We start from the raw sequence: 24,572 nt of genomic DNA on the forward strand, positions 1-24,572 counted from the left end.
TTCTGTTTACCTCCATGAAGTCAATCAGATTTTTCTTTGCTTCATTTTCTCCACATTCACTTCAAAATCTGAAATCTATTCAGATGAAACCAGGCTATGGGAACGTGTACATCTTAAAGGAACAATCTGACATGTTGTGAAATACTCTGATTTGCTATGAAGCTAAGCTAACTAGGTGCTGGGTGTAGCTTCATATGAGAGGTATTAATCTGCTCGTCTCTTAGTAAGACACTGAGAAGACGTTTCCCAAAATGTAAGAGCAATAGATATAGGATTTCTATTGTATTTATTTGTTGTGTTCTTATTGTTGTATGTTTCTATATTTTGTATTTATATTTTCTTACTATAGTGCCTTTCCTAACGTGGTATAGTGATTTCCATATTTTATACCTTTTTTCCTTTCCTAACTACCTAAACTGTTGACTCTGAGAGCCCTGCACAAGATTTCCAATGTGCCTGGACTGTTGCTTTATGCACAAATGGCCAAATAAAGAACCTTGAACCTTATTAATAGCGTGCCTCTTTTTAATCACCTCTGTGCCACTGTCTTTTAACTGTCTGCTGCTGCACGTTAGAAAAGCACTATGTATGCAAGCATTCACCATTTTACAATTAAATACACGTTAGTACCATGGATCAACATCTGTACATTTTGGATTCAAATAAAAATGAAACTACCTCTGATTGAGAAAATATTATGACAAAATGTCCCAATTTTCCTCAAACGTTTCTCAGCGTAATCGAGGTGAGGGTGAAACACATAAATCACTCAAGATCTGTCACCATCAGTTTTACCATCTATACTCAGTCCTCTCCATGTTTGCTACTTCGACTACTTTAAATTTGGCTGCAGGAAGAAAACAGAATCATTTCACTTGTCACAGAGTTTCCTCTGATACAACATTTATTAGTGTGTCTGACTCAAATCCATTTCTTCAAACTTCTGTCGTTAACTTTCAAACCAGACCTGAACTTTAAAATTTTATGAATGAGAACAAAAGATTTGTCAATGAACACGTTCAATGGTCCTCACAAGAATAAAAACAGATTAAAGTGAAACATAGAAATCATCAGATGACTTATTGGTTCAGCTGTCGACCCTCCTGTTCAGTGGATGAGTTTCTTTTTCTTAATACCTGCCACGTCTGGCTGCAGGAAAGAAAAGAATAATATCCAGTTAGTTCATATATGTTTGGACACTGACACATGTTTTATTTGTTTAACTGTCTATTAAAACATATTCATGTTATACTTCTATAATGAACACTGGCTTAATGTACGGACAGACAGTGACTCCAATTGGGATGTTAACAAAAATTAAGTCTGTGAAGAGTCTCGTCATCCAGGTCATGGTATATTGAACACAAAACTAAAACAAAGACAAGAGGATGAGAGGTGAAAGGTCTTCAAGATACAAAGACGTTTATGTCACCTCAAAGTGTTTTAGTATCAGAAATGAACTAAATCATGTTGTTCTGATCCACTCCTCTTGTTCATACTTCCTCCTCTTATTTCTTCCTTTATCTTCATGTTCTTACTGAAATTAATCGACTGGATTCATTTGTACAATTAAGATACGATTACAAACGACTGATCTGTTATTAAATGAACTTCTATGACGCCTGTAATGTTTCTGACATGTTATAAAGGTGTTTGTTCATTCTAGAGAAAATGAATCATCTTAATATAACAGTCCTGCATTAAATCCTCCTTCATGACTGTTCTAATGTTCAGTTGATGTTGAATCAGTGTCAGAAAGGTGGTGATTCACCTGGATGATCATTGTGGAGGATGGAGTTTGTGGTGATGATAAACTGGATTGAATTAAACACTAAAGTGTTTCTGTTATTTAGTCTAGCCCACTGACTACAATGTCAAAATAATAGGAACACGTGTCAATTCAATAGAACTCAAAAATGAAATTATGAGAGAATGGAGTTAAAAAAATAAATGAGAGCAACAGAAGATTCTAATAAAATATAACTCACCAAGCAAAGTGACTTTTATCTTTCGATCAATCTGATGACAGATTTCTTCTTGTGTAGAAACACAGCGATAGACATCAGACTTTGTCACAGCGGCCTTGAGGATAATGTTGTATTTTCCTTCAATTTCTGTGACTTGTGGTTCTTCAGCAGAAACCCTGTTGTTCTCACTGTCCAACCACTGAACTTTAGGTTCTGGAAAAACATCTTGAACTTCACACTCCAGCAGAGCCCAGTCCTTTATTTGAGCAAGTATTGTGACATACGGTTCTGGAGATGAACCTTTGAACACAGAATAAACAACAGATTGAAAACAACACTTGACATATAACAGTAAAATGTTTTGGTTCATCCTTTCTGATTCTATATATGTGGATTATAATGTGTTTAGGAGTAAAGAAAAACTCAATATATACCTGAACTGAACCTCTCAGCTTTGTTTGAACTCCATATATGAACAGAATTTCATCTTAACATTTTATAGAGTGAACTATTATTATTTTATATCACCAAGGATAGAATAGATATTTATAATACACAATAAATCCATATAATATCGTCACAAATAGTCACCCACATTATCATACAACTAAACATTATGACCTGAACACTGGAGAACTGTAGAATTAGACTGAAGTACTTTTATGAAGGAGAAACTGACAGATGAGACTAAATCAATGTCAGAGGATCATTACAGATACACTGACTGATACTGGATTGATTAGAATGGAAATAAAGAACATCACTAGTACAGATGTGTAAAATATTAAGAAATATATCATTAACATTTAACCAGAAAGATGTTAATGTGTCTCCATCAGTGATACATGGAGATGTAAAGATCATCTGATTTGAACTTAGACAGCTACACCAGTTTAGAAAACCTTTATCAATATTAGTGCATCATAAATAAAGTATTGAGAATCATCCAGACGCCAAAAATGTACTTTCTATAGTTTCAGGTCACTTCATTTCTATAAAACTATTTACAAACCTTCTACATGATTAAAACTGGTCCAAACTAAAGAGATGTTGGTGTATAAATGTGTCCAATAATCAGTGATTAGTTCCATCACATCCAGGTGAGATCCATTCATCAGTGACGTCATCACAATCAGGACTCACCTGCAATATTTTCCTCTGTTCTGTCTTTGAAGATACAATCTAAAAGAGAAAAGAAAATATGTGTTAGAGTTGTTTGTGTGAAATCAACAACCTGACAGTAAATAAAACTGAGGACAAGAAAATAAATTATCATTTTGTTTATTACAAAAATATTTTATGATCAAAAGAAAAAAAAAAAAGCCAAATTGACAGATGTCATCAACGTCCTGTCACATTTCCAGAAGAGACTGGTTTCTATCAGTGTTTAGTGGCTTATAGTCACAGAGTTGGGTCTAACAGCAACAGATCAAGAGCAGAGGCTCAAATTGAATCATTTTACTAGTGGTTTGATGATGATTTGACTTGAGTCCATCTGGGACACATGAACCAGTCGCTTCTGGAAATAATCAGGAGTCTTTAACTGTTTCATGGAAATACTCACCAACAATGAGCTCAATGGTGGATCTTATCGTTGGCTGACGAAATGGAAAAATACAGCTGTAACTTCCACTGTCCGTCTTCTTTGTTTTCCTGATAACTATGGAGGCATTACCAGACTGCAGTTGATCTTCAAAATGAAAGACTCGACCTTTGAACTGTGGATCTTGACCTGGACGACCGTTATTATAATGACTGCCTGTTGTGTACATGAACACATTCTTCTGATCATCTTTATTCCAGTCAAAGACCTGAGCCCTAATGTCTGTAGAGTCTAAGGAACAGGGTAAAATGACATCTTCATCTTCTTTCACTCTCATCTTGATGACTGGAAGACAAAAACATTTATTGTATTAATCAGTGTGTTCACATCCAGAGTGATCAGTCAGTAACACAGTTCAGTGGTTCCCAACCTTTTTTCCTTGAAGCCCCCCTTTCCTGTGTCCAAGACAAGCCAGGCCCCCCCCAACCCCTACCCGCATACAAGCACTAAAAGAATAAAGTGATTAATTACAAACTTTTATTTGCAAAAGTAAACAGCAGTTGTAGGTTTTTGCTCTTATTCTCCTTGTTTTACAGTATATATAGATAAATTTCTTCTTTTTGTGTCATCAGGTGTATCACACATAAACACACACACACACACACACCTACACACACACACAGTTTAATTCTTGACCAGAACAGGCCTACCTCATTACAACAGAAAGATAATGATTCATTGTTAAGATATATCCAGGGCTTAAAGTATTCCGGCACCGTGTCGGATCTCCGGCGTGAGGCGATTGACTGCGATGAAAAAACAAAATAAAATAAAAACTTGTTGATTTGGGTTATTGTCAGGTTGGAGTCAGTTGAGTTCGCTGACCAATGGAATGAGAGGAAACCAGCTTTCGCTCCTAACCAAACTAATATTACTAGCCAATCATAAGTAGGGTGGGGGCGGGTCCTGGAAAATCTTAATTGAGATCCAGCTGCAGTTGATGCTGCGTTCATGACTTGGGGATAAAACAAGCTCTGAGTTGTGAAAAATTAATTGAACAGCGTCAAACTCAGAAATAACAGGTCGGACATTACACGCATATCGTCTTTTACCAAAATAAGCATAAATTGCAGCTGCATATGTTTTGTGTTCAGCAAATAGTGACAATATCACAAACTTATTTTTTCTCCTCCGAGTTAACCTGTAGCAGAAAATAAAGTAGTAGAAGCTCCATGATGCTCCTTATATTCACTTTAAAAGATAAAATGGAGACTGGTTAGCTTCAGTTTAGTTTTTCTTATTATGTCTCTTATTTACCTTTCTTTAAAATGAAAGCGCTCTTAATGATGTTTTATGTAACCGACATGAGCCTGGACGCAGTGATGTAGTCTACTTTATTCTAGTGGGTATACTCTGATTTTTTCCCCTCCCAGTTTCGTACACCCCCATCCTGGAGCAACATCTGTCCCGCAGCACCCCTCCCACAGCAGTGGCTGCTCCAAAACAGCCCCACACAAGAACCACCGTGCTCATTAATGCATAAAGTTTGCATCCACACATAATTGAGATCATGAAAGACTGGTTATGTATCATCTAAATGTAAATGTATTGTCAGCAACACAAGATGTACAACAGATATTAACAGCTGGACTTTAATTAACCTTTGAACAGCCAGTGACAAGACAAGACAAATGAGTTTCAGATAAAGAAAAATGAATGAATAAGTAAACAACAATATACTTACACAAATAAAGTTTCAGCAATCAAGTGTAAAAATGGTGCAAAGCACACAAACTTCTCTGAAGCTTGAGAAGGCACTAAAGGAGGCTAGGGCGCTCATTTGTGCTGGAGGACTGGATTTTAATGGAAACCAACTCCTCAGATGTAGACACCGTTTTCTCTGAGAGGTCCAAGTTGGACATCGATAGAAGTTTCTACTGTTTGAACAAACGTCCAGCGTTGCCATGGATACAGTGAGCAGCTCTGCAGGCAGCAACATGAGTCCTGTTTTCTATCTGTTGTTCATTCTTTGAATTGAATAAATGATTCAAGGCATTTCAAGCATAGAGTCAGGACTATCTGGAAAGTTAAAATTATGGTGCTTGCAATCTGGTTTACTGCCCCGGCTAATGTGGCCGCTGACAGTGTATGAGGTTCCTCTTTCAAAGGTAGAAAAGATAGAAAGGATGATTAATTCATTCATCAGAAAGTGGCTCAGTGTCCCACGCTGCTTAAGTGACACAGCCTTGTATGGGAAAGGCATATTGGAGCTCCCAGCTACCAGCCTAACAGAGGAGTTTTTTTTAATTCCTTTTATTTTTTAACTCAACACACAAACAATCATAACCAGTAGTATTTATATCAAAGTAAGCTCCAAGGTTTGCATATTATTTGATTACAACAAACTAAAAATAAGTGAAGATCAATTATTAACACATGATGGTTTCATTCCATATGTTTCTGTACACTTTTAATTTGAGAATAAAAATTAAGTTGAACCTTAAAGTTCAAACTAAAACTTCACAAACTGTTGGTATGTGGATAAAATACAACAGGAAACAGAATAATGAATGAGTAAAAATGAAGAACTGATATAAAATAGATGAAAACATCAGATGAAGTGGAGCGATGAGGAAACTGTGACCTACCACACATTAATACATGAAACAGAAACATGTTTTCAGTCATTCATCCTTAAACTCAGCTCCAGCTGCTGTTTACCTCCACAATAAACATGTGAGGAACTCATCACAGTTTTCTCCACAATCAGTTCAAAATTTGAAATCTATTCAGATGAAACCAGGCTACAGGAATGTGCACATCTTAAAAGAACAATCTGATGTAACCCACCTGGCAGGTTAAGTAGACACTGGACCAGAACTGTCTAGATTCACAGGGAGGTGTAATGAACAATGATTTGACACCGACGAGTAAAAGAAGGCACAAAAGCGAGTTTAACCAGACTGACTGTATTAAAACATGTGAAATAATATACAATTTACAAACACTGCCGGCCTTAAGTAATATTTGGTTTTGAATGTCTTTTAACTGGGTGCACTCTTTATGTAAAAATAAAATGTCTCTCTTTGGAAAAAAATGAAAAAATTGTTCCAATTGTTCCTGCAAGTCTTTCCCACCGTCCTACCACATCAACAGGACGAATGATGACGCATGGTGAAGGTTCTCTTCAATCCAACGGGTTGGCTCGCCATCCCCCTCGTCAGGGAGAGAATTCACTCAGTCCAGAATCCAGGGCATCAAAAAAACCCAGCCTGTATAATATGTAAATAAATCTATTCATTTCAATTACTACTGTACAGTTTTATACTTTTCAAATATCAATGTGTAACAACACTTACCGTTAACTCATGGAAAGATAACGGTAGTATTTCAGTGTTAACATTTGAAATGTACCCTTATTTTTTTTTTATAATGATGAACAAAATCATTAAATCATCATCATTAATTCGATTCAATAATGAATCCTCACTCTGGATTAAGGTAAGTAAAATAATGGAAAATACATTTGTTGTTGTTCGTAAACATTCTGTAATAATACTGTAGTGAGGAAATGTGGGGGGATTGATGATGTGCCTGACAGAACTGATAATTAATGATTTTCACCTGCGTTAGGAGGCGGAGTTATCAGGTGGGAATAAAAGAGCTGATTCAAAGGCCGGACGCCGGTTGAGAGAGAGACAAGAGCTGTGTTGTCCGTGGCTGTGGCTGTATGGAATCAATTTTGTGTCAAAAAGTTGAAAGAATACTTTTAAAACAGCAAGCAAAAAATTACAACTCAAAATACCAAATAAAAAAAATCAAACAAAAAAATTAAATTCAATTAAAAAATACAAGATTGCAATGAAATAATTTTAGTAATCGTGTAAAATATTTGTCTTTGCTTCTTTCTCAGTTTTGTTTGATGCCGTTTTCTTTGATTACGATTCCAGCCTTCTCGTTTGCGCTCCCTGATTTTTTGGTTGCGGTTTTGACACAAATGTGACTGGTGGGTGGGATTTCCACGGGTGCATTGCCATTGGCCATTTATGTTTGACGGACAGCTAAGCAAGCGTATGAAGCGTATGCCGTACTCTGCTTCTGATTGGTTCTAACAACGTCATCACCTGCGCGACACAGTTCTGACCAAAATACCGCCAAACAGAAGAAGAAGAAGTAACCATTCCAGCAAAGAAAATGTACGGTAAGTAAATTGCTGTTGTTAAGTAGTGCCGTTGATTAACACTATATTATTAAAACCCAGATGGCCAAACTCTCTCTTGGCGGTTCTGAATGTGACTCCCCCCTTCTTCTTTTAAGGGAAGACCTACGACAGAGAGGTTTTTACAAAGTAGAGGAACTTTGCCTACGATCTCTTGCAGAATGCAGTCCGAGGTAAGACAGGACATGCATACACTTTATGATTCAGTTAATTTCGGCAAATTATGAATAATTCTATGAATCAATTCTATAAGTGTTCTGTAGACCTGCGTGCAATGTTTTAATTTACTCACTAAATTAAGAGAATAAAATCAAGATGTGGTTAGCTTACGTCTGTCTGGGAAATGAGCTGCTGTGCAATAGGTCCATAGGGTGTTGTGCAAGTCAGGTAACTGTTTAGATTATTGTTGTGATGTGAAACATTTTTCACAGTTGTAATGTCTGCATGGCTAATTTCACTCTCCAGCAGGGTTCTGCCCCCTCTAGTGCAGCTGCCACAGCAGCTGTGCAGAATATACTGAATATTCTTACTAGTTCATTGGGGACACAACCCAGAAACAGCACACAGACAGATGTCAGGCCAGGGAGTCAGAGTCAGACATCAGGCCAGGGGACCAGCATGGACTCTGAAATGCGAAGGTGTGACATTTGAAAGCTGGTTTGGCTTAACCTGTTAATATGATGTCAACATAGTAGTCCACAAGGCAGAGGAGATATTTTGGGACATGTCTCATGAACATTAAGATATATCTGACAGTCCTTTACACCATTGTGCGTGACATCTTTTCTAAAAGCAAGGTTTTAATACATAGTGCTCAAAACATTTCTGACATTTCTACATATATATTCACTACAATTGATTCTATCACCCACTCTCCACCCCAAACTGTAGTGCTTTGAAAACTATATTGACTTATTCTTACATTGCACTGACATCTTTTCTCTGTTGCAGGTCTTTTCCAGGATACTACAGACGGAGGCCTAGCCGAAGTGCTGTGGCTTTTAAGTCGCCAAAATTGGCTAATATCTGGAAGCCATTTAACTTTTCGATTTTTCTGTTGCATAACAACTGTACTACAACCCCTTCAGCTGCAGAAGACCTGCTGCATATGCAGGCAGGTCTTGGAAAGAGGACGTTGACCATGGATCTTGACATGTCTCACTCAGAGGTAAAATTCATATTTCTTCACCTGACAGTCCTTGTCTGTCACACAGACAGAAGAACCAGAAGAGTACTTAAACCTTTTATTGAACTTTTTAGGTCTCCAGTTTGTTTGAAGGAGCCTTCCCAAAACTGAAAAGTATAACAGGAGGATGGCTGTTATACAAAGCTGCTGGTATGAAAATCATATCAATTTGCAGAACCTCAGACATATGAAAATGTAATGAAATGGAAAAGGTTTTACTCAGGCTGTGATTAATTTGTGTTTGAGTTAGTGCATTCCCACAAAGCTGTCATGAGTATGTAAATCTTGAACTTGTAATTGTAAATGTAAAGTTGGGTAAATATGAACTAGAATTGGTTAGGATGTCACATCAGAACAAGGTGCAATCTATATGACCTTTAAATCTAAATATAAAATTACTGCGAATTATTTACGATCACATTTGCCATTTTTAAACAGGTGGGAACGGAAGGAGGCATCTTTCTGTAGTACCTCCTGAAACAGAGGGGTATACAGGGACTGCCATAAAATCTGCTTCTGGGGGAGGGAAAACCATGCTGTATATTGCACCACTGCAGGACAAGCTAGATCTGGCACCTCTCTCCAGTGATGCAGAGGAGTTTGCTCTAATGCCAAAGGCTGAGTGCAAAAACTGCAAGACCTTCATGCCATTACAGCTACTTGCATTGCATATCACTAAATGCGGTGATTTGGAATGTAGCTCAGTAGCTGAACCAGAGGTATGGTGTAGTTATTACAAGACAGGGATCCTTTTAAATGAGTTTCTTAATATGTAACTTTAAAAACTATGAAATATATCATACTATATACACTACTAACTTGGAAATACTTGTTCCTGTACTGAGTGTTTTTGTTTTGTTTTTTAGCCAGCACAAGGGCATTGTCCTATATGCAACAAAAAATACCCAGTTATGGAATTAGAAAGCCATGCAGGTTCCTGTGGACTGGAAGGTTCCATGCAAGTTCCTGTGGACTGGGACTGGGAAACTAATTTGGAAAGGTATTTTTTTGTATAATGATCAAAAAAAAAAAAAATTTGTGTTCTTCACCGTGTTTTCTTGTCAAACCCTTCAGTCCAGAGGGAGCTGTTGAAATTCAAAATACACCTGCAAGCAAAAACCTATCAAGGTGTGCAGACCTCCTTTAGCCTTTGTGAAGAGTAAATATCCTGTCTTATCCAAGATGACCTGTTAAAGCTGATGTACTTCACTTTTTCTGTTTTGTTAGTGAAACTGACATTGTAGAGTGGCTGGCAGGGAAAGTTGACCAAGCCAAGGAGTTCAAGATTTGCGTCACCAGAGAAAATCTTGTTCAAAGAGGACTGCTCCAATGGCAGAGACAGAAGAAGGGGTCACCTGTCAATAGACTCAATGTCACTTTCATTGGAGAAGCCGGAATAGACACAGGAGCTTTGAGGAAAGAGTTCCTGACCGGTAAAGTGATGAGAGAATGTCCAGTGTCATCCAAGTCAAATTAATTTGTAATCCAGTTTTTCCCTGCAGAATGTGTTAGTCAAGGTGGGTGGTGGCTAGCCCCATCACAGACATGTGACTATCATCATTGGAAAGGCTATGTTGTGCAGTTTCATATGAAATGTTGATATGAAACCCCAAGAAAATAAATGGCATATTACAATTTTTTGTACATCAACTTTAGAAACTACATTCGCAATACAAAATCTTCATCTTTTCAGGGGACCTAGTCAAGATGGTTGGTGTTTGTTGTTGTTGTTGTTAAGGTGGCCACATTAACTATAAAGTGCTAGGGGAAACCCTGTAATCACAGTGCACTCAGTTTTCACTGCTTTTTGTTTTTTCTTAGAAATGGTGCATGGCATTGAGGTGAAAATGTTTGAAGGCAGCAGCAAAGGGAAGAGCCCTATTTACTCTGTCTCTGACCTAGAAAGTGGTTTCTACAGGTATGAATTGTTGTCATACTTAACTCCCTTTTGATGTGAACTGTATTACTAGAGGGGTTTGTGCCAATGGCTGCTCAGAGACTGGGGGCTTACAAGTGATGGGAGTATTGTATACTGTATGTTGGGGTGGCAGGAGGGTGTGGACAACCAAAGTGTGGGATCACAGTAGAGTTGTATTAGTGGTATTAGTGTATGGGCCCCCCAAAAAAGATGATGTCATGTGTGCCAGGTTGATAGGTGGTGGAGAGGAGTGTTAATGAGAATTGTTGTTTTTTCTCCATAATGTGATGCAGAACTGCAGGCGAGGTGTTTGCCGTGAGTCTTGCACAGGGTGGCCCTCCACCCAGCTTCTTACGAAGCTGGTGCTTCAATTTCATTGCTTCAGGAGACTTTGATAGTGTCAATGTAACCAAAGCCGATGTGGATGATCTCGAGTACGCTTCACTTATAGAAAGGGTGAGTATGTACAAATTAAAAACATTTCATTGTCATTTCTATCTTTATATAATGTTGATCAAACTGACTGATTAGAGACACTTGATTGAAGATTACCACTCTTAAGAACAGAGTTCTTAAGAGTGGTAATCTTTAAGTCGTTGAATATTTGTCAATGAAGAAATCACAAAAAGTACATTTGACACTGTTAATAACTATTTTTGTATTTTTAGTTGCATTTACCTTATTAACAAGCCCTTGAAAAGGTTCATTATGAACACAATTGCAAATATATATTGAATTCCCTAAAATCCATAACAGGGTTGAATAATTTTGAACACAACTGTATGTGTGTTGCACTATTTTTAGGTGGAGGCAGCAGCTGATTTAACAGACCTAACAGATGACATCATTAACTGTGGCTACACAGGAGCACTGCAGGTGGACAAAAAGGATGCTATAATAAGGTAATTTCCACAGAAATTGGTCAGCAGAGTTTCATACAGGCAGGACCATGTTGAATTCAGTGTTCTTGTTTTCGCGAATAAAAACGGCACACTCATTCGTGTCTGTAATGTGAGAAATTGTCGTCACCATCTCAGTCCTTTACAATTTCTACAGTATACAATTTTTTAAAAACCACTATTCTTCTACTTAACAGAGCAATTGTTCTTCATGCTACCTTGCGCCTGGTACCAATGCTACAACAAATAAGAAATGGCCTCAAGGTCTATGACTTTCTTGACATCATTGAAAGGCAGACACTGATCTGTGCACCGCTGTTCATCCCCAAACAGGATGACGATAAAGTAAGGATTTATCTTTGTCTGCTTCATCAGCTTTTAGTGTCAGGCCTGTTTTTTTAGCTCCTAATTGTGTGTTCTATGTGATTTTTTTGCCATTATGTCTTTTTCAGCCTGATGCAGATTATATAATGAGCATCATCTCACCTGACATGAGCGAGAAGGGCAGCATGAAATATACCAAAGAGACAGCAATCTTGAACTTCCTCCAAGATTTCTTGGAAGACCTTCAGGACACAGGTTTGATTCTTGGTTCACTGGGTAGTGAACACACGTAAATTAATTGAGATGTATAAGCACAACTAGACACAAAATAATATTTTTCATGATTGTGCCAACTTATATTTAATTGAGGCCTTATCCTTACTTCCTCCTCTTTAAAGCCACACCAGGCAGTTTGTGGTGGTGCCTGCAGAGATGCCTGCCTGAAAATACACACTGTCATAAAAATGTTGTTTTACCCCCCCTCACGCTTTGAATGTTTTTCATCTCAGAAGACAAAATGAAAACAGTCATTACAAACGTGGGTTTGTACTGAGGTACAGAAAGGCAGATTTTCTGAGAGGCTGACTCATGAAGGTGATTAATTAACTTGAAAATGTTGCATAGTCTGCCTTTAAACTAATAAAGTTTTTGGTTTCATGCAGATCCAGGAAATCCTGATGCGCTGGCCCCAGGTGACCAAGGAAAGTCTTTGAACATCCCCATGGTCCTGCAGTGGCTCACAGGCCAAAGACACAAGCCACTTCTACCGTCCGAAAGGGCAGATTTTAAAATTAATCTAACATTTGAGCACAACTGTAGCGAAAAAATGCCTGGACACAGAATTTGCTATCCTGTGGTCAGTGCCTGCACAAATACAGTCTGTTTCCCCGTTACTCACATGAGCACATACAGTGACTTCAAAGATGTGTTCCATGTTGCCATGTGTATGGGATCAGATTTTGGTCGGGCGTAGCTGGTAGGAAGGTTGGGCAGTAGTTTCCATTGGGCTCAATGGAACTACTCAGGGTCGCCCTCCACCTTACCTGCATTACCTGTTAGGTGTTAATATGTTCTCAACATTTTGAAATGTCAAGAAATACGGCATGCAGTGTTTTTCTAAATAAAGATATGAAGACTTCTAGTAGTTTTGTGTTGTTTATTGTACCACAAGCTGAACGTCCAATGGGTTTTTTTATTTGTTATGGCCAGTCAGACATCAGACATATTTGGCAGCATAAATTTTGGAAATAAACTAAAAGTACTAAAACTACACAAATTCAGACACACTTCTAGGTGTGAACAAGAACTAGGTACAAGTGAGATATACTTACATATTACAGAGTTTTGTACATTTCATTTTATTTTAGGACAGGCTGCGAACAAGATGCCGTGTTTGTCTGTACAGGTCCTTATGGCATAGTGGTGAGATGGTGGGATTTATTGCCTCTTGCAGGATGACAAAGTTCCTCTCTGACAGGGGGCAGGGAATCTCTGTCACCACCACTCCATCCTCAGGGTCACCACTCTCTGGGATGTTCTCTGGGGGCTGGAAGAAACAGTAGGGTTAGATAACACTAACATTTCAGCATCCTTATTTACACACCAATGTACTGATCTTTTCAATACATAGGTAATTTTAAGTACAGATATATTAAGTGTGAAAATGTGAGAATAAACAGCCACTGCAGGTAGAACTGCTTTTACAAGGTCTACTATTTCATCAAATGCAAACCAGAGTTTCATTTGATAGATGAAAAAGTACACCTTGTCAATGACTTATTCTACAAATTCAACAGTACCTGTACATCTGGTTCAATCACAGATGTTTGTAGCATCCCGATGTGCCACAGCTGGTTTGGGGACAGGTTTCCTTCAGTTCTTAGAGGATGATTGTTCCAACTGTTCAAGAAGCCTTTCAGATCAGACCTCAGTCGTGGCAGAATTGCATAATGCACACAGAAGAGGTCAACCACATCTGACAGGTCAAGCAGCCCCTCTTCCTCCAGTGAGTGTAGGTGTTCATAATACGTGCATGTGACTCCTGACCACACGTCACGCCACAGCCGCTCCACTCTGGATATTGGAGTGAAAAGGTAAAAAAAAAAAAAAACATTTGTGCACTGTATACTAATCAACAACATTATTGTTCCATTGCCTAGTGTCATTTACAACTGGTGTTTGTATTCCCGAGAATTTAAATAAAGGTTTCCATTCCATTTACCTCTGATTGTGAACACTTTTCCCAGCTATGAAACTTCCACGTCCAGTTCCTCGCACTGAGAACATGCATTGGGCAATGTCCACATTCTCAACCCCTTGGTCACCACGTACTCTATGGAGAATATAAAATATGTTAAATCTACCAGACCCTTTGTTTCTCGCTAGTGTAGTGGCCGCAGAGACAGGATAGGTGAGGTACAGAACTGTCAGTGATTCCTACCTTGACGGCCATCCATGTTTGCATACACCATCCAAAAAGAAAGAAAAAGCGGTGGAGGCTTTGTTGTTTGCAGCCGCATCAAGGTATAAGATCTGTGTAAAAACAAGGTTGAACAAAAAGGGAAATACTCTGTTACAGTAATAAGAGAAATATAGTTGTTACTTCATTTTGTGAAACTGGTAATTGTACATACCCTCCTTGAAAAGCCATCGATCCCACTGAATATGACCATGTTAAATCTGAAAAATTCAACATTACATTGTCACACTAAATTGACATTCAATGTGCTTAATCTGTTTGAACTGCTGCCATCCAGCAGTAGATACAGATCCATAAAAACAGACTGAAAAACAGCTTTTATCCAACAGCCATTACTACACTAAATTATGTTACCAAAGTATAGTTTTATACAGTATGAATGTGGATGTGTATGGCTGTGATATGTGTGGGTGGGTGTGTGAGATTTGAGATTTATATGTACTTGGGTGTATGTATGTGTGTGGTTGGGATGCATGGATGTGTGGGTGTGTGAGGGTTTTGAGTACTTTTCTGATCTCTTTTATCTTAATTATTTATAGCTTCACTGAACAAAGACTGCTCAATTTTGTTGTACTTGTTACAATGACAAATAAAAAGATATTCTGTATTCTATAAATGTCATAGGCATGCACTAGAGATCCCATACTGACCTGATTAGTTTATGGTTAGTGTCCACATGAACCAAGGACAGAGGTGCAGGAACACTGTACGTTCTACGAGCTACAAATCCAACCTGTATCATTCTGGCCAAAACCCCAGCTCCATCCACACGCTGCACACTGCTCCACACTCTACGCCATGTCACGCGATGGCCTCTAGCTAACAGCTCACCCTTTACCAGTCGGTATCCAGCGTGGGGCATTCTTGTCTTTATAGACCTCACAACAATATCCAGTTCATCATCAGACATGCTGGAATAGCAACCACGGACAGATAGATCATGTTCCTGCATTCTCCTGTAAAACGTACTTCTTGACACACCATACAGGTTTGCTAGATGTTCTACAGGCAGTCCATTAGAAAGAAGACTTTCAATATCACCCCCTGTGATGTCTAGACGGGGCCGTCCCAGCCTACCCACAGTAACAGTCACAATATCGGACACATTAACGCATGCTTGCTGAGCATGAGTTACCGACAAGCTAATGGTGTTGATCAGCTCCTGTAGGCCGTTGATAAGTTCTGGTGGGAGATGTAGGTGTTGTGATGCTGCTACTGCTAAAGACAGCTCCTGCTGGGCAACATCTAATAGATATTCGAGGTCTGGTGTTCCATTTCTCAATATTAAGAGGAATCTTGCTTGCATTCTTTGTAAGAACTCAGTTCGTACTTGCTCCTGTAAACAATAATGTACAATCAGTAATAGTTATAACTGTTAATAATTTGCCGAAATTAACTGAATCATAAAGTGTATGCATGTCCTGTCTTACCTCGGACTGCATTCTGCAAGAGATCGTAGGCAAAGTTCCTCTACTTTGTAAAAACCTCTCTGTCGTAGGTCTTCCCTTAAAAGAAGAAGGGGGGAGTCACATTCAGAACCGCCAAGAGAGAGTTTGGCCATCTGGGTTTTAATAATATAGTGTTAATCAACGGCACTACTTAACAACAGCAATTTACTTACCGTACATTTTCTTTGCTGGAATGGTTACTTCTTCTTCTGTTTGGCGGTATTTTGGTCAGAACTGTGTCGCGCAGGTGATGACGTTGTTAGAACCAATCAGAAGCAGAGTACGGCATACGCTTCATACGCTTGCTTAGCTGTCCGTCAAACATAAATGGCCAATGGCAATGCACCCGTGGAAATCCCACCCACCAGTCACATTTGTGTCAAAACCGCAACCAAAAAATCAGGGAGCGCAAACGAGAAGGCTGGAATCGTAATCAAAGAAAACGGCATCAAACAAAACTGAGAAAGAAGCAAAGACAAATATTTTACACGATTACTAAAATTATTTCATTGCAATCTTGTATTTTTTAATTGAATTTAATTTTTTTGTTTGATTTTTTTTATTTGGTATTTTGAGTTGTAATTTTTTGCTTGCTGTTTTAAAAGTATTCTTTCAACTTTTTGACACAAAATTGATTCCATATGGCTGTGGCACTGGGCGGGAGGGTGCTGTTCGCAACTTTTAGTGTTGCCGGCAGCGAAGACAGGTGACTAGGGGAGCTGTTCCTGCGTTAGGAGGGGAGGCTATAGGTGCCTCCTTTATGTAGAGAGGGATCAGGGAGTAGAGTGCCGAGGCTGAGCTTCGCGGGGCTGACAATTGCCCTGACTCCATGGCATTCCTCGCCATCACACGGGTTTCTAACAGGCCCGGTTACCTGCTGTCCCCTACCGGCTGCAGCCGCAGTGACTGTTGCTGCGGGAGACGCTTCCGGAGTTGTTGGGAGGCTCCATGTTTGTACCCCACGGGGGGGTCTTTTCGCCGGACCCGGCGAGTTAAGTTATCACACTCTCCTGTTTATTGTCTCTTTGTTGTCTCATCAATTAGTTATTGCCTTTAAGTGTATGTTAAAAAGTTTTGGTGGTTCGACGCCCTGTTGAGGCCTTCCCAGAGACAGCCTGCGGGTTAAGGGGGCTCCCTTCCTCCCCCTATCGGTAAAAGTGGGTTTTGACCTGCCTACAGTTTGGAGTGGTCCTTAAAGTTGCAGTGCATTTTAGTATCGTGTGTCCTTGGGTTGCAGTGTACCGGTTGCTGTGCATTTGATGTGTGTAGTGTAATCCCCTGAGAGTGTTTTCTATTCACTTGCAGTGCTGTGTGTTAATGGGTTGCAGGGTGGCTGCCTGGCCCTTAAAGTTGGTCTCTGTGGGGCTCCTTATTCCAGGGCGTCTAGTCTAGTTTTTATGAATTGCCCTTCTTATAAACAATGGCTATATTTTTATTATCTTTGTTTTTGTGTGAGTATTTTCTTGCCTCTGACACCGGACCAGACCGGGTTAACAAAGGTGGTGGCAGCCTAACGCTATCTTTAAACCCTTAAATAGCTAAGTTTATTACAATACCGAGACAGCACAGTGCTACACAGAATTAAACAGTTTCACAATTCATGAAACTCAACTAAATGATAGCTCTCTCCGTTCACACAACGTAAAAAATGTACACACGTACTCTTTATATACACACACACATTCCCGTTTTCGTTTTTATCATGGAAAAATAACACAAGACTGTGAGTTTATGCTCTGGATCGGTGGTTACACCGCCATGAGGCTATGCTAACTCACGGAGCTATTTGCTAACAGCTACATCGCAGTACTCACCGAGAAAGAAACGTTTTAAGTCACAGGTAGGTTCCCAGGGTCGCTCACAGTGGCATGATGAACACTATGGACAAGAACAACTTTCTTTTTAACAGTTTGGCTCAATATCAAATGTTTTTTCTTCCAACATATATCAGTATCTGTGTCTTAATTCCGTGTCGCTGCTCTTTTCATGCTACCGCTCCGTTTTTCTTCTTACCGCACGTCTACCTAACCTGCGCTAAGGGGCGGAGCATAAACTACTTAACACCGATAATGAGTCGGCTACATTAGAATAAGCCAATCACATTAGTTTTTTCTTCACAGAACCACCCTATGGCGCAAACTCAGGGCTCTGGGATGTAATCAATTAATAAATTAAATGCAAAATTAAATAAGGAATGTAATTAGGAATTAATAGGAAATGCTTAGTGAAAGTAAAATATTTCCACATAAAACAACATTGCTTTGTTTCGGGGTTTTTTTTCAACAGGTTACACTGACATGCTGTGAAATACTCTGATTTGCTATGAAGCTAAGCTAACCAGCTGCTGGGTGTATCTTCATATGAGAGGTATTAATCTGCTCGTCTCTCAGCAAGACACTGAGAAGACGTGTTTCCCAAAATGTGAAACTACTCTTTCACATGGACAGCAATAGATATACGATTTCTATTGTATTTAATTTTCTATTTATTTGTACTTATTAATAGCGTGCCTCTTTTTAATCATCTCTGTGCTACTGTCTTTTAACTGTCTGCTGCTACACGATAGAAAAGCACTAGGCTATGTATGCAAGCGTTTACCATTTTAAAATTAAATACACATTAGTACCATGGATCAACTTCTGTACATTTTGGATTCAAATAAAAATGAAACTACCTCTGATTGAGAAAATATTGAATCTCAGCCTAATCGAGGTGAGGGTGAAACACATAAATCACTCAAGATCTGTCACCATCAGTTTTACCTATCTATACTCAGTCCTGTCTAACATATTCATGTAATACTTCTATAATGAACACTGGCTTAATGTACGGACAGACAGTGACTCCAATTGGGATGTTAACAAAAATTAAGTCTGTGAAGAGTCTCGTCATCCAGGTCATGGTATATTGAACAGAAAACTAAAACAAAGACAAGAAGATGAGAGGTGAAAGGTCTTCAAGATACAAAGACGTTTATGTCACCTCAAAGTGTTTTAGTATCAGAAATGAACTAAATCATGTTGTTCTGATCCACTCCTCTTGTTCATACTTCCTCCTCTTATTTCTTCCTTTATCTTCATGTTCTTACTGAAATTAATCGACTAGATTCATTTGTACAATTAAGATACGATTTCAAACGACTGATCTGTTATTAAATGAACTTCTATGACGCCTGTAATGTTTCTGACATGTTATAAAGGTGTTTGTTCATTCTAGAGAAAATGAATCATCTTAATCTAACAGTCCTGCATTAAATCCTCCTTCATGACTGTTCTAATGTTCAGTTAATGTTGAATCAGAGTCAGAAAGGTGGTGATTCACCTGGATGATCATTGTGGAGGATGGAGTTTGTGGTGATGATAAACTGGATTGAATTAAACACTAAAGTGTTTCTGTTATTTAGTCTAGCCCACTGACTACAATGTCAAAATAATAGGAACACGTGTCAATTCAATAGAAGTCAAAAATGAAAACACAGTTGAATGAACATCTCTGTCAGTGATTAGAAACTAAAGCTGAACACCAGAACCTTCATGAAGACTAGATTTAGAGCAGGACTGTTATATTAGAATGAATTCACTGCTGTACCTAATGAACTGGCCACTGAGTCTATGTTGTACTACTGAGGTCACAATCAGTCATGTGTTGTGTTGCTTTATCCTGAGTGGAGTTCTTAATAATCTGCTCCACTTATGTATTAATATGGGATGGCCACAAAATTAGGAACACCTCTCAATACAATATAATCTAGTACAACACTAACTTCAACTATGACCTCAGTATTAAATACATGTTTACACATTTCTGACAGCTTAACAACAAAAACATTAGGAACTTTGTAAAAGTAGAAATTATGAGAGAATGGAGTTAAAAAAATAAATGAGAACAACTGAAGATTTAAATAAATACTCACCAGACACATATACATTTATCTTTCGATCAGTCTGATGACAGATTTCTTCTTGTGTGGAAACACAGCGATAGACATCAGACTTTGTCACAGTGGCCTTGAGGATAATGTTGTATTTTCCTTCACTTTCTGTGACTTGTGGTTCTTCAGCAGGAACTCTGTTGTTCTCACTGTCCAACCACTGAACTTTAGGTTTTGGAAAAGCATCTAGAACTTCACACTCCAGCAGAGCCTGGTCTCAGATTTGATGAAGTATTGTGACAGATGGTTCTGGAGATGAACCTGTGAACACAGAATAAACAACAGATTGAAAACAACACTGGCCTTTCTGTGTGGAGTTTGCATGTTCTCCCTGTGTCTGCGTGGGTTCTCTCCAGGTCCTCCAGCTTCCTCCCACCATCCAAAGACATGCTGGTTAGGTTCATTGGTGACTTTAAATTGGCCGTAGGTGTGCGTGTGAGTGTGAACGGTTGTCTGTCTCTGTGTTGGCCCTGTGATAGACTGGAGACTTGTCCAGGGTGTACCCCGCCTCTCGCCCGATGACAGCTGGGATAGGCTCCAGCAGACCCCCGTGACCCTTAACAGGACTAAACGGGTATAGAAGATGAATGAATGAATGAATGAAAACAACACTTGACATATAACAGTAAAATGTTTTGGTTCATCCTTTCTGATTCTATATATGTGGATTATAATGTGTTTAGGAGTAAATAAAAACTCAATATATACCTGAACTGAACCTTTTTAACAGAATTTCACTTCATAAAGTGAAATTAAATTATTTTATATCACTAAGGACAGAATAAATAATATTACACAATAAATGACATATCATAGCACCACTAACATTCACCCAAATAGATAGATAGATCATTTATCACGAGGATAAATCTACAGAACTGTAGAATTAGACTGAAGTATATCATCATTAACATTTAACCAAAAAGATGTTAATGTGTCTCCATCAGTGATACATGGAGATGTAAAGATCATCTGATTTGAACTTAGACAGCTACACCAGTTTAGAAAACCTTTATCAATATTAGTGCATCATAAATAAAGTATTGAGAATCATCCAGAAGTCAAAAATGTACTTTCTATAGTTTCAGGTCACTTCATTTCTATAAAAACTATTTCCAAACCTTCTACATGATTAAAACTGGTCCAAACTAAAGAGATGTTGGTGTATAAATGTGTCCAATAATCAGTGATTAGTTCCATCACATCCAGGTGAGATCATTCATCAGTGACGTCATCACAATCAGGACTCACCTGCAATCTTTTCCTCTGTTCTGTCTTTTAAGATACAATCTAAAAGAGAAAAGAAAGAATATGTTAGAGTTGTTTCTGTGAAATCATCAACCTGACAGTAAATAAAACTGAGGACAAGAAAAGAAATTATCATTCTGTTTATAACAGACATATTTAATGATCAAAAAAAAAAAAGCCAAATTAACAGATGTCATCAACGTCCTGTCACATTTCCAGAAGAGACTGGTTTCTATCAGTGTTTAGTGGCTTATAGTCACAGAGTTGGGTCTAACAGCAACAGATCAAGAGCAGAGGCTCAAATTGAATCATTTTACTAGTGGTTTGATGATGATTTGACTTGAGTCCATCTGGGACACATGAACCAGTCGCTTCTGGAAATAATCAGGAGTCTTTAACTGTTTCATGGAAATACTCACCAACAATGAGCTCAATGGTGGATCTTATCATTGGCTGACGAAATGGAAAAATACAGCTGTAACTTCCACTGTCTGCCTTCTTTGTGTTTCTGATAACTATGGAGGCATTACCAGACTGCAGTTGATCTCCAAAATGAAAGACTCGACCTTTGAACTGTGGATCTTGACCTGAACGACCGTTATTATAATGACTGCCTGAACTGTAGAAGAACACCTCCTTCTGATCATCTTTCTTCCAGTCAAAGGTCTCAGACCTAATGTTGGTAGAGTCTAAGAAACAGGGTAAAATGACATCTTCATCTTCTTTCACTGTCATCTTGATGACTGGAAGACAAAAACATTGATTGTATTAATCAGTGTGTTCACATCCAGAGTGATCAGTCAGTAACACAGTTTACATGTTTCACCACAGTTAGACTGAAAACAATCAGTTCATCAACAGTTTAGAGAACAGTCAGGTTTATATTTTTGTTCTATGATGTTATAACAGTATCCTGTTTATCTGCAGAAATGCACTGAATGGACTGTTACTGATTGACTTAACCTGACTGACTGAGCAGTTTAAACAGAGCAGGTAAATATTTGTTCAGTTCAAGGTTGACAGATGAACACAACAGTCAGATTTGACTTTTAGTTCTGTTTCATGTTTGTTTGTTCAGTCTTTGTTGTAACAGTATCATGTTCATCAACAGAAATGTATTCAGACAGAAATATTCAGAGATATAATGTGGGTTTCATAACATATGATACACTGCTGATTATATCCAAGTACTGCATCCAATATGTTTCAGGTCATAATTAAATACTTTTCATTCAAACTCTATGAAACAGCCTCATTATGAATGAAACCATTTGATTTATCTCCAGAAATAAAGTCACAACGTGGTGCAGGTGTTCTTTCATTTGTTTCTACAGCTGCATCGTCCTGCTTGTGTTTCTCTTCAGACTCAAACAGTAACTTTAGTAATCTTTTGTAGTCACACCACATTCACACAGAAACTTGATGAGTATATTTGTAATGAGACTGAAATAAATAAAGTCAGGAACACCTCAGTATGACGATTATTCTAATAGCCTACTCCTACAACACCATATATCAGAGTACTGTCAGATTATTTTAACAATAATTACTAAATATATGACCGTAAAAGACCGTTTGACTCTTTAAACAGAAATTCTTACCTTCTTGACAACATATTATTCCAGCTAAAGTCAGAAAATAAAACAGTAGAAGCTCCATGATGCTCCTGGTTAGCTTCAGTTTAGTTTGCGCTCTTAATGACGTTTTATGTAACTGACATGAGCCTGGACGCAGTGATGTAGTCTACTTTATTCCAGTGGGTATACTCTGATGTTTTCCCCTCCCAGTTTCGTACACCCCCATCCTGGAGCAACATCTGTCCCGCAGCACCCCTCCCACAGCAGTGGCTGCTCCAAAACAGCCCCACACAAGAACCACCGTGCTCATGAATGCTACCTCCAGGTGAACAGCCCTACTTGCCATACAAGTGAAGATTACTCCATATCGTTTCACGATGTTACGTCCTCTTTTCACATCAACTGGGCCGAAGTAATCTACACCCACATTAGTGAATGGAGGGAGATCAGGGATAACTCGCTCAGTGGGCAAGTCTGCCATTTTCTGTTCTCCAGTCTTTCCTCTGTACCGCCTGCAGAATCTGCACTTTGCGATGATTTTTCTCACTTTAGCATTGGCATTTGTGATCCAATATCTTCTCCTTACGGTGGAAAGTACATGATTTCTTCCCCCATGGCCAAGCTGTTCATGAAAATAACGGAGAATAAGGTTTGAGATGTGTTGATCTTTAGATAAGATGAGAGAATGTTTCATGTCTTCGGGCATTGCTGCCTTATTTAGTCGTCCTCCAACTCTTATAAGGCCATCTTCCAGAATTGGATCCAGTTTGTAGATGGTGCTGCCTTTTGTTACTATTGATTTCCCAGATGCTAATGCAGCAATTTCATTTGCGAATCTCTCTCGCTGGCAAAAGGAAATTATTGAGGTTTCAGCCTCAATGAGATCTTCCAGTGACAAGTTCTGACATCCAAATGAAGCTCTGAAGGCTTGCATTTCTTTATGAACATCCAGTGACAGCTTTCCATCAGCATGAGTATTTTCAAGCTGCAACTGTTTTCTTTTCTCACTCAATTTTAACAACGTTCGTTTCAGTTTGAGGATCCATGCAACTGAAACTTTTAGCTTCTGCCAGTCAGAAAAATAAGCTATCAGTTGGTTTGTGGCATCCAAAGTATCGACGATACTCATATTTACCAGGAGATTTTGTTTAACCTCTGGATCGTCGGAGGCGACACTGGAATCCACAGGAAATGCTGGCCACTTTTCTTCGGGCTCCCACAGGAACTTTGTGCTTTCAATCCATCTTTGACCATATTTTCAGCCTTCAATCCTCTTGAAGCATCGTCAGCAGGGTTTTGTGATGTGGGAACGTATCTCCATTGTGAAACATCTGAATGGTCTCTTATAGTAGATATCCTGTTGGCAACGAAGGTTTGGAACCTTTTGTCTTCATTTTTTATGTACTTCAGAACTGAAGTGCTGTCAGTCCAAAAGTTTGACTTTTCCAAGGGAAGCTGCAGCTCTGCTTGAAGCATTTTATCAACTCTAACAGCAACAGCAGCAGCTGTGAGTTCCAGACGAGGTATGGTAATAGGCTTCAGTGGAGCCACTCTGGCTTTACCAAACAAAAATGCAACATGAACGATTTTCTCAACGTTCAGCATTCTGAGGTAGGTAACGGTACCGTATCCATTCTCGCTGGTATCGGAAAAGTGATGCAATTGAGCACTTACGATGCTTTCAAATCCTTTGGGCTTGATACATCTGTTGATCTTGAAATATACCACTTTTTCAAGCTCTGTTAGCCACTTGATCCATTTCTGCTGAAAGGTCTGAGGCATCGGATCATCCCAGTCGCACTTTTTTCTACATAACTCCTGGAATAACAGTTT

The 24,572-nt window shown here is 38.7% G+C and overlaps 3 protein-coding genes across 10 annotated transcripts; 1 reads left to right on the plus strand and 2 right to left on the minus strand.

Moving 5' to 3' along the window:
- Nucleotides 1-371: 371 nt before the first annotated feature.
- Nucleotides 372-3,918, minus strand: LOC311486388 (CD276 antigen homolog). The gene is made up of 3 exons (XM_084542211.1): nt 3,532-3,918; nt 3,111-3,149; nt 372-2,267 (listed from the first exon to the last, which is right to left on the minus strand). The coding sequence occupies exons 1-3, from the start codon at nt 3,845-3,847 to the stop codon at nt 1,939-1,941; spliced, it is 684 nt and encodes a 227-aa protein (XP_084398337.1). The 5' UTR covers nt 3,848-3,918; the 3' UTR covers nt 372-1,938.
- A 3,332-nt stretch (nt 3,919-7,250) lies between these two features.
- LOC311486378 (uncharacterized protein) lies at nt 7,251-13,194 on the plus strand. Of its 6 annotated transcripts, XM_084542196.1 has the most exons (16): nt 7,251-7,711; nt 7,828-7,902; nt 8,195-8,367; nt 8,681-8,897; nt 8,990-9,065; nt 9,354-9,634; nt 9,782-9,915; nt 9,990-10,043; nt 10,143-10,348; nt 10,737-10,833; nt 11,127-11,289; nt 11,638-11,735; nt 11,930-12,077; nt 12,185-12,311; nt 12,566-12,650; nt 12,719-12,746. In XM_084542196.1, the coding sequence occupies exons 2-15, from the start codon at nt 7,891-7,893 to the stop codon at nt 12,607-12,609; spliced, it is 1,830 nt and encodes a 609-aa protein (XP_084398322.1). In that variant the 5' UTR covers nt 7,251-7,711; nt 7,828-7,890; the 3' UTR covers nt 12,610-12,650; nt 12,719-12,746. The 6 variants fall into 6 exon arrangements, with proteins under 6 accessions (XP_084398322.1, XP_084398317.1, XP_084398321.1 ...); XM_084542191.1 differs by lacking the exon at nt 12,566-12,650 and having other exon boundaries at nt 12,719-13,194; XM_084542195.1 differs by having other exon boundaries at nt 12,566-12,858.
- LOC311486382 (uncharacterized protein) lies at nt 13,072-16,193 on the minus strand. Of its 3 annotated transcripts, none has more exons than XM_084542204.1 (8): nt 16,157-16,181; nt 15,966-16,035; nt 15,186-15,871; nt 14,690-14,735; nt 14,497-14,588; nt 14,278-14,388; nt 13,856-14,129; nt 13,072-13,602 (listed from the first exon to the last, which is right to left on the minus strand). In XM_084542204.1, exons 2-8 carry the CDS (start codon nt 15,975-15,977, stop codon nt 13,420-13,422), a joined length of 1,404 nt encoding a protein of 467 aa, XP_084398330.1. In that variant the 5' UTR covers nt 15,978-16,035; nt 16,157-16,181; the 3' UTR covers nt 13,072-13,419. The 3 variants fall into 3 exon arrangements, with proteins under 3 accessions (XP_084398330.1, XP_084398329.1, XP_084398328.1); XM_084542203.1 differs by having other exon boundaries at nt 15,966-16,040; nt 16,162-16,179; XM_084542202.1 differs by having other exon boundaries at nt 13,073-13,602; nt 15,966-16,040; nt 16,157-16,193.
- Nucleotides 16,194-24,572: the final 8,379 nt, after the last annotated feature.

This window comes from Chelon labrosus, assembly GCF_963514085.1.
Source record: "Chelon labrosus genome assembly, chromosome: 4".
NCBI classification, from domain to species: Eukaryota; Metazoa; Chordata; class Actinopteri; order Mugiliformes; family Mugilidae; genus Chelon; species Chelon labrosus.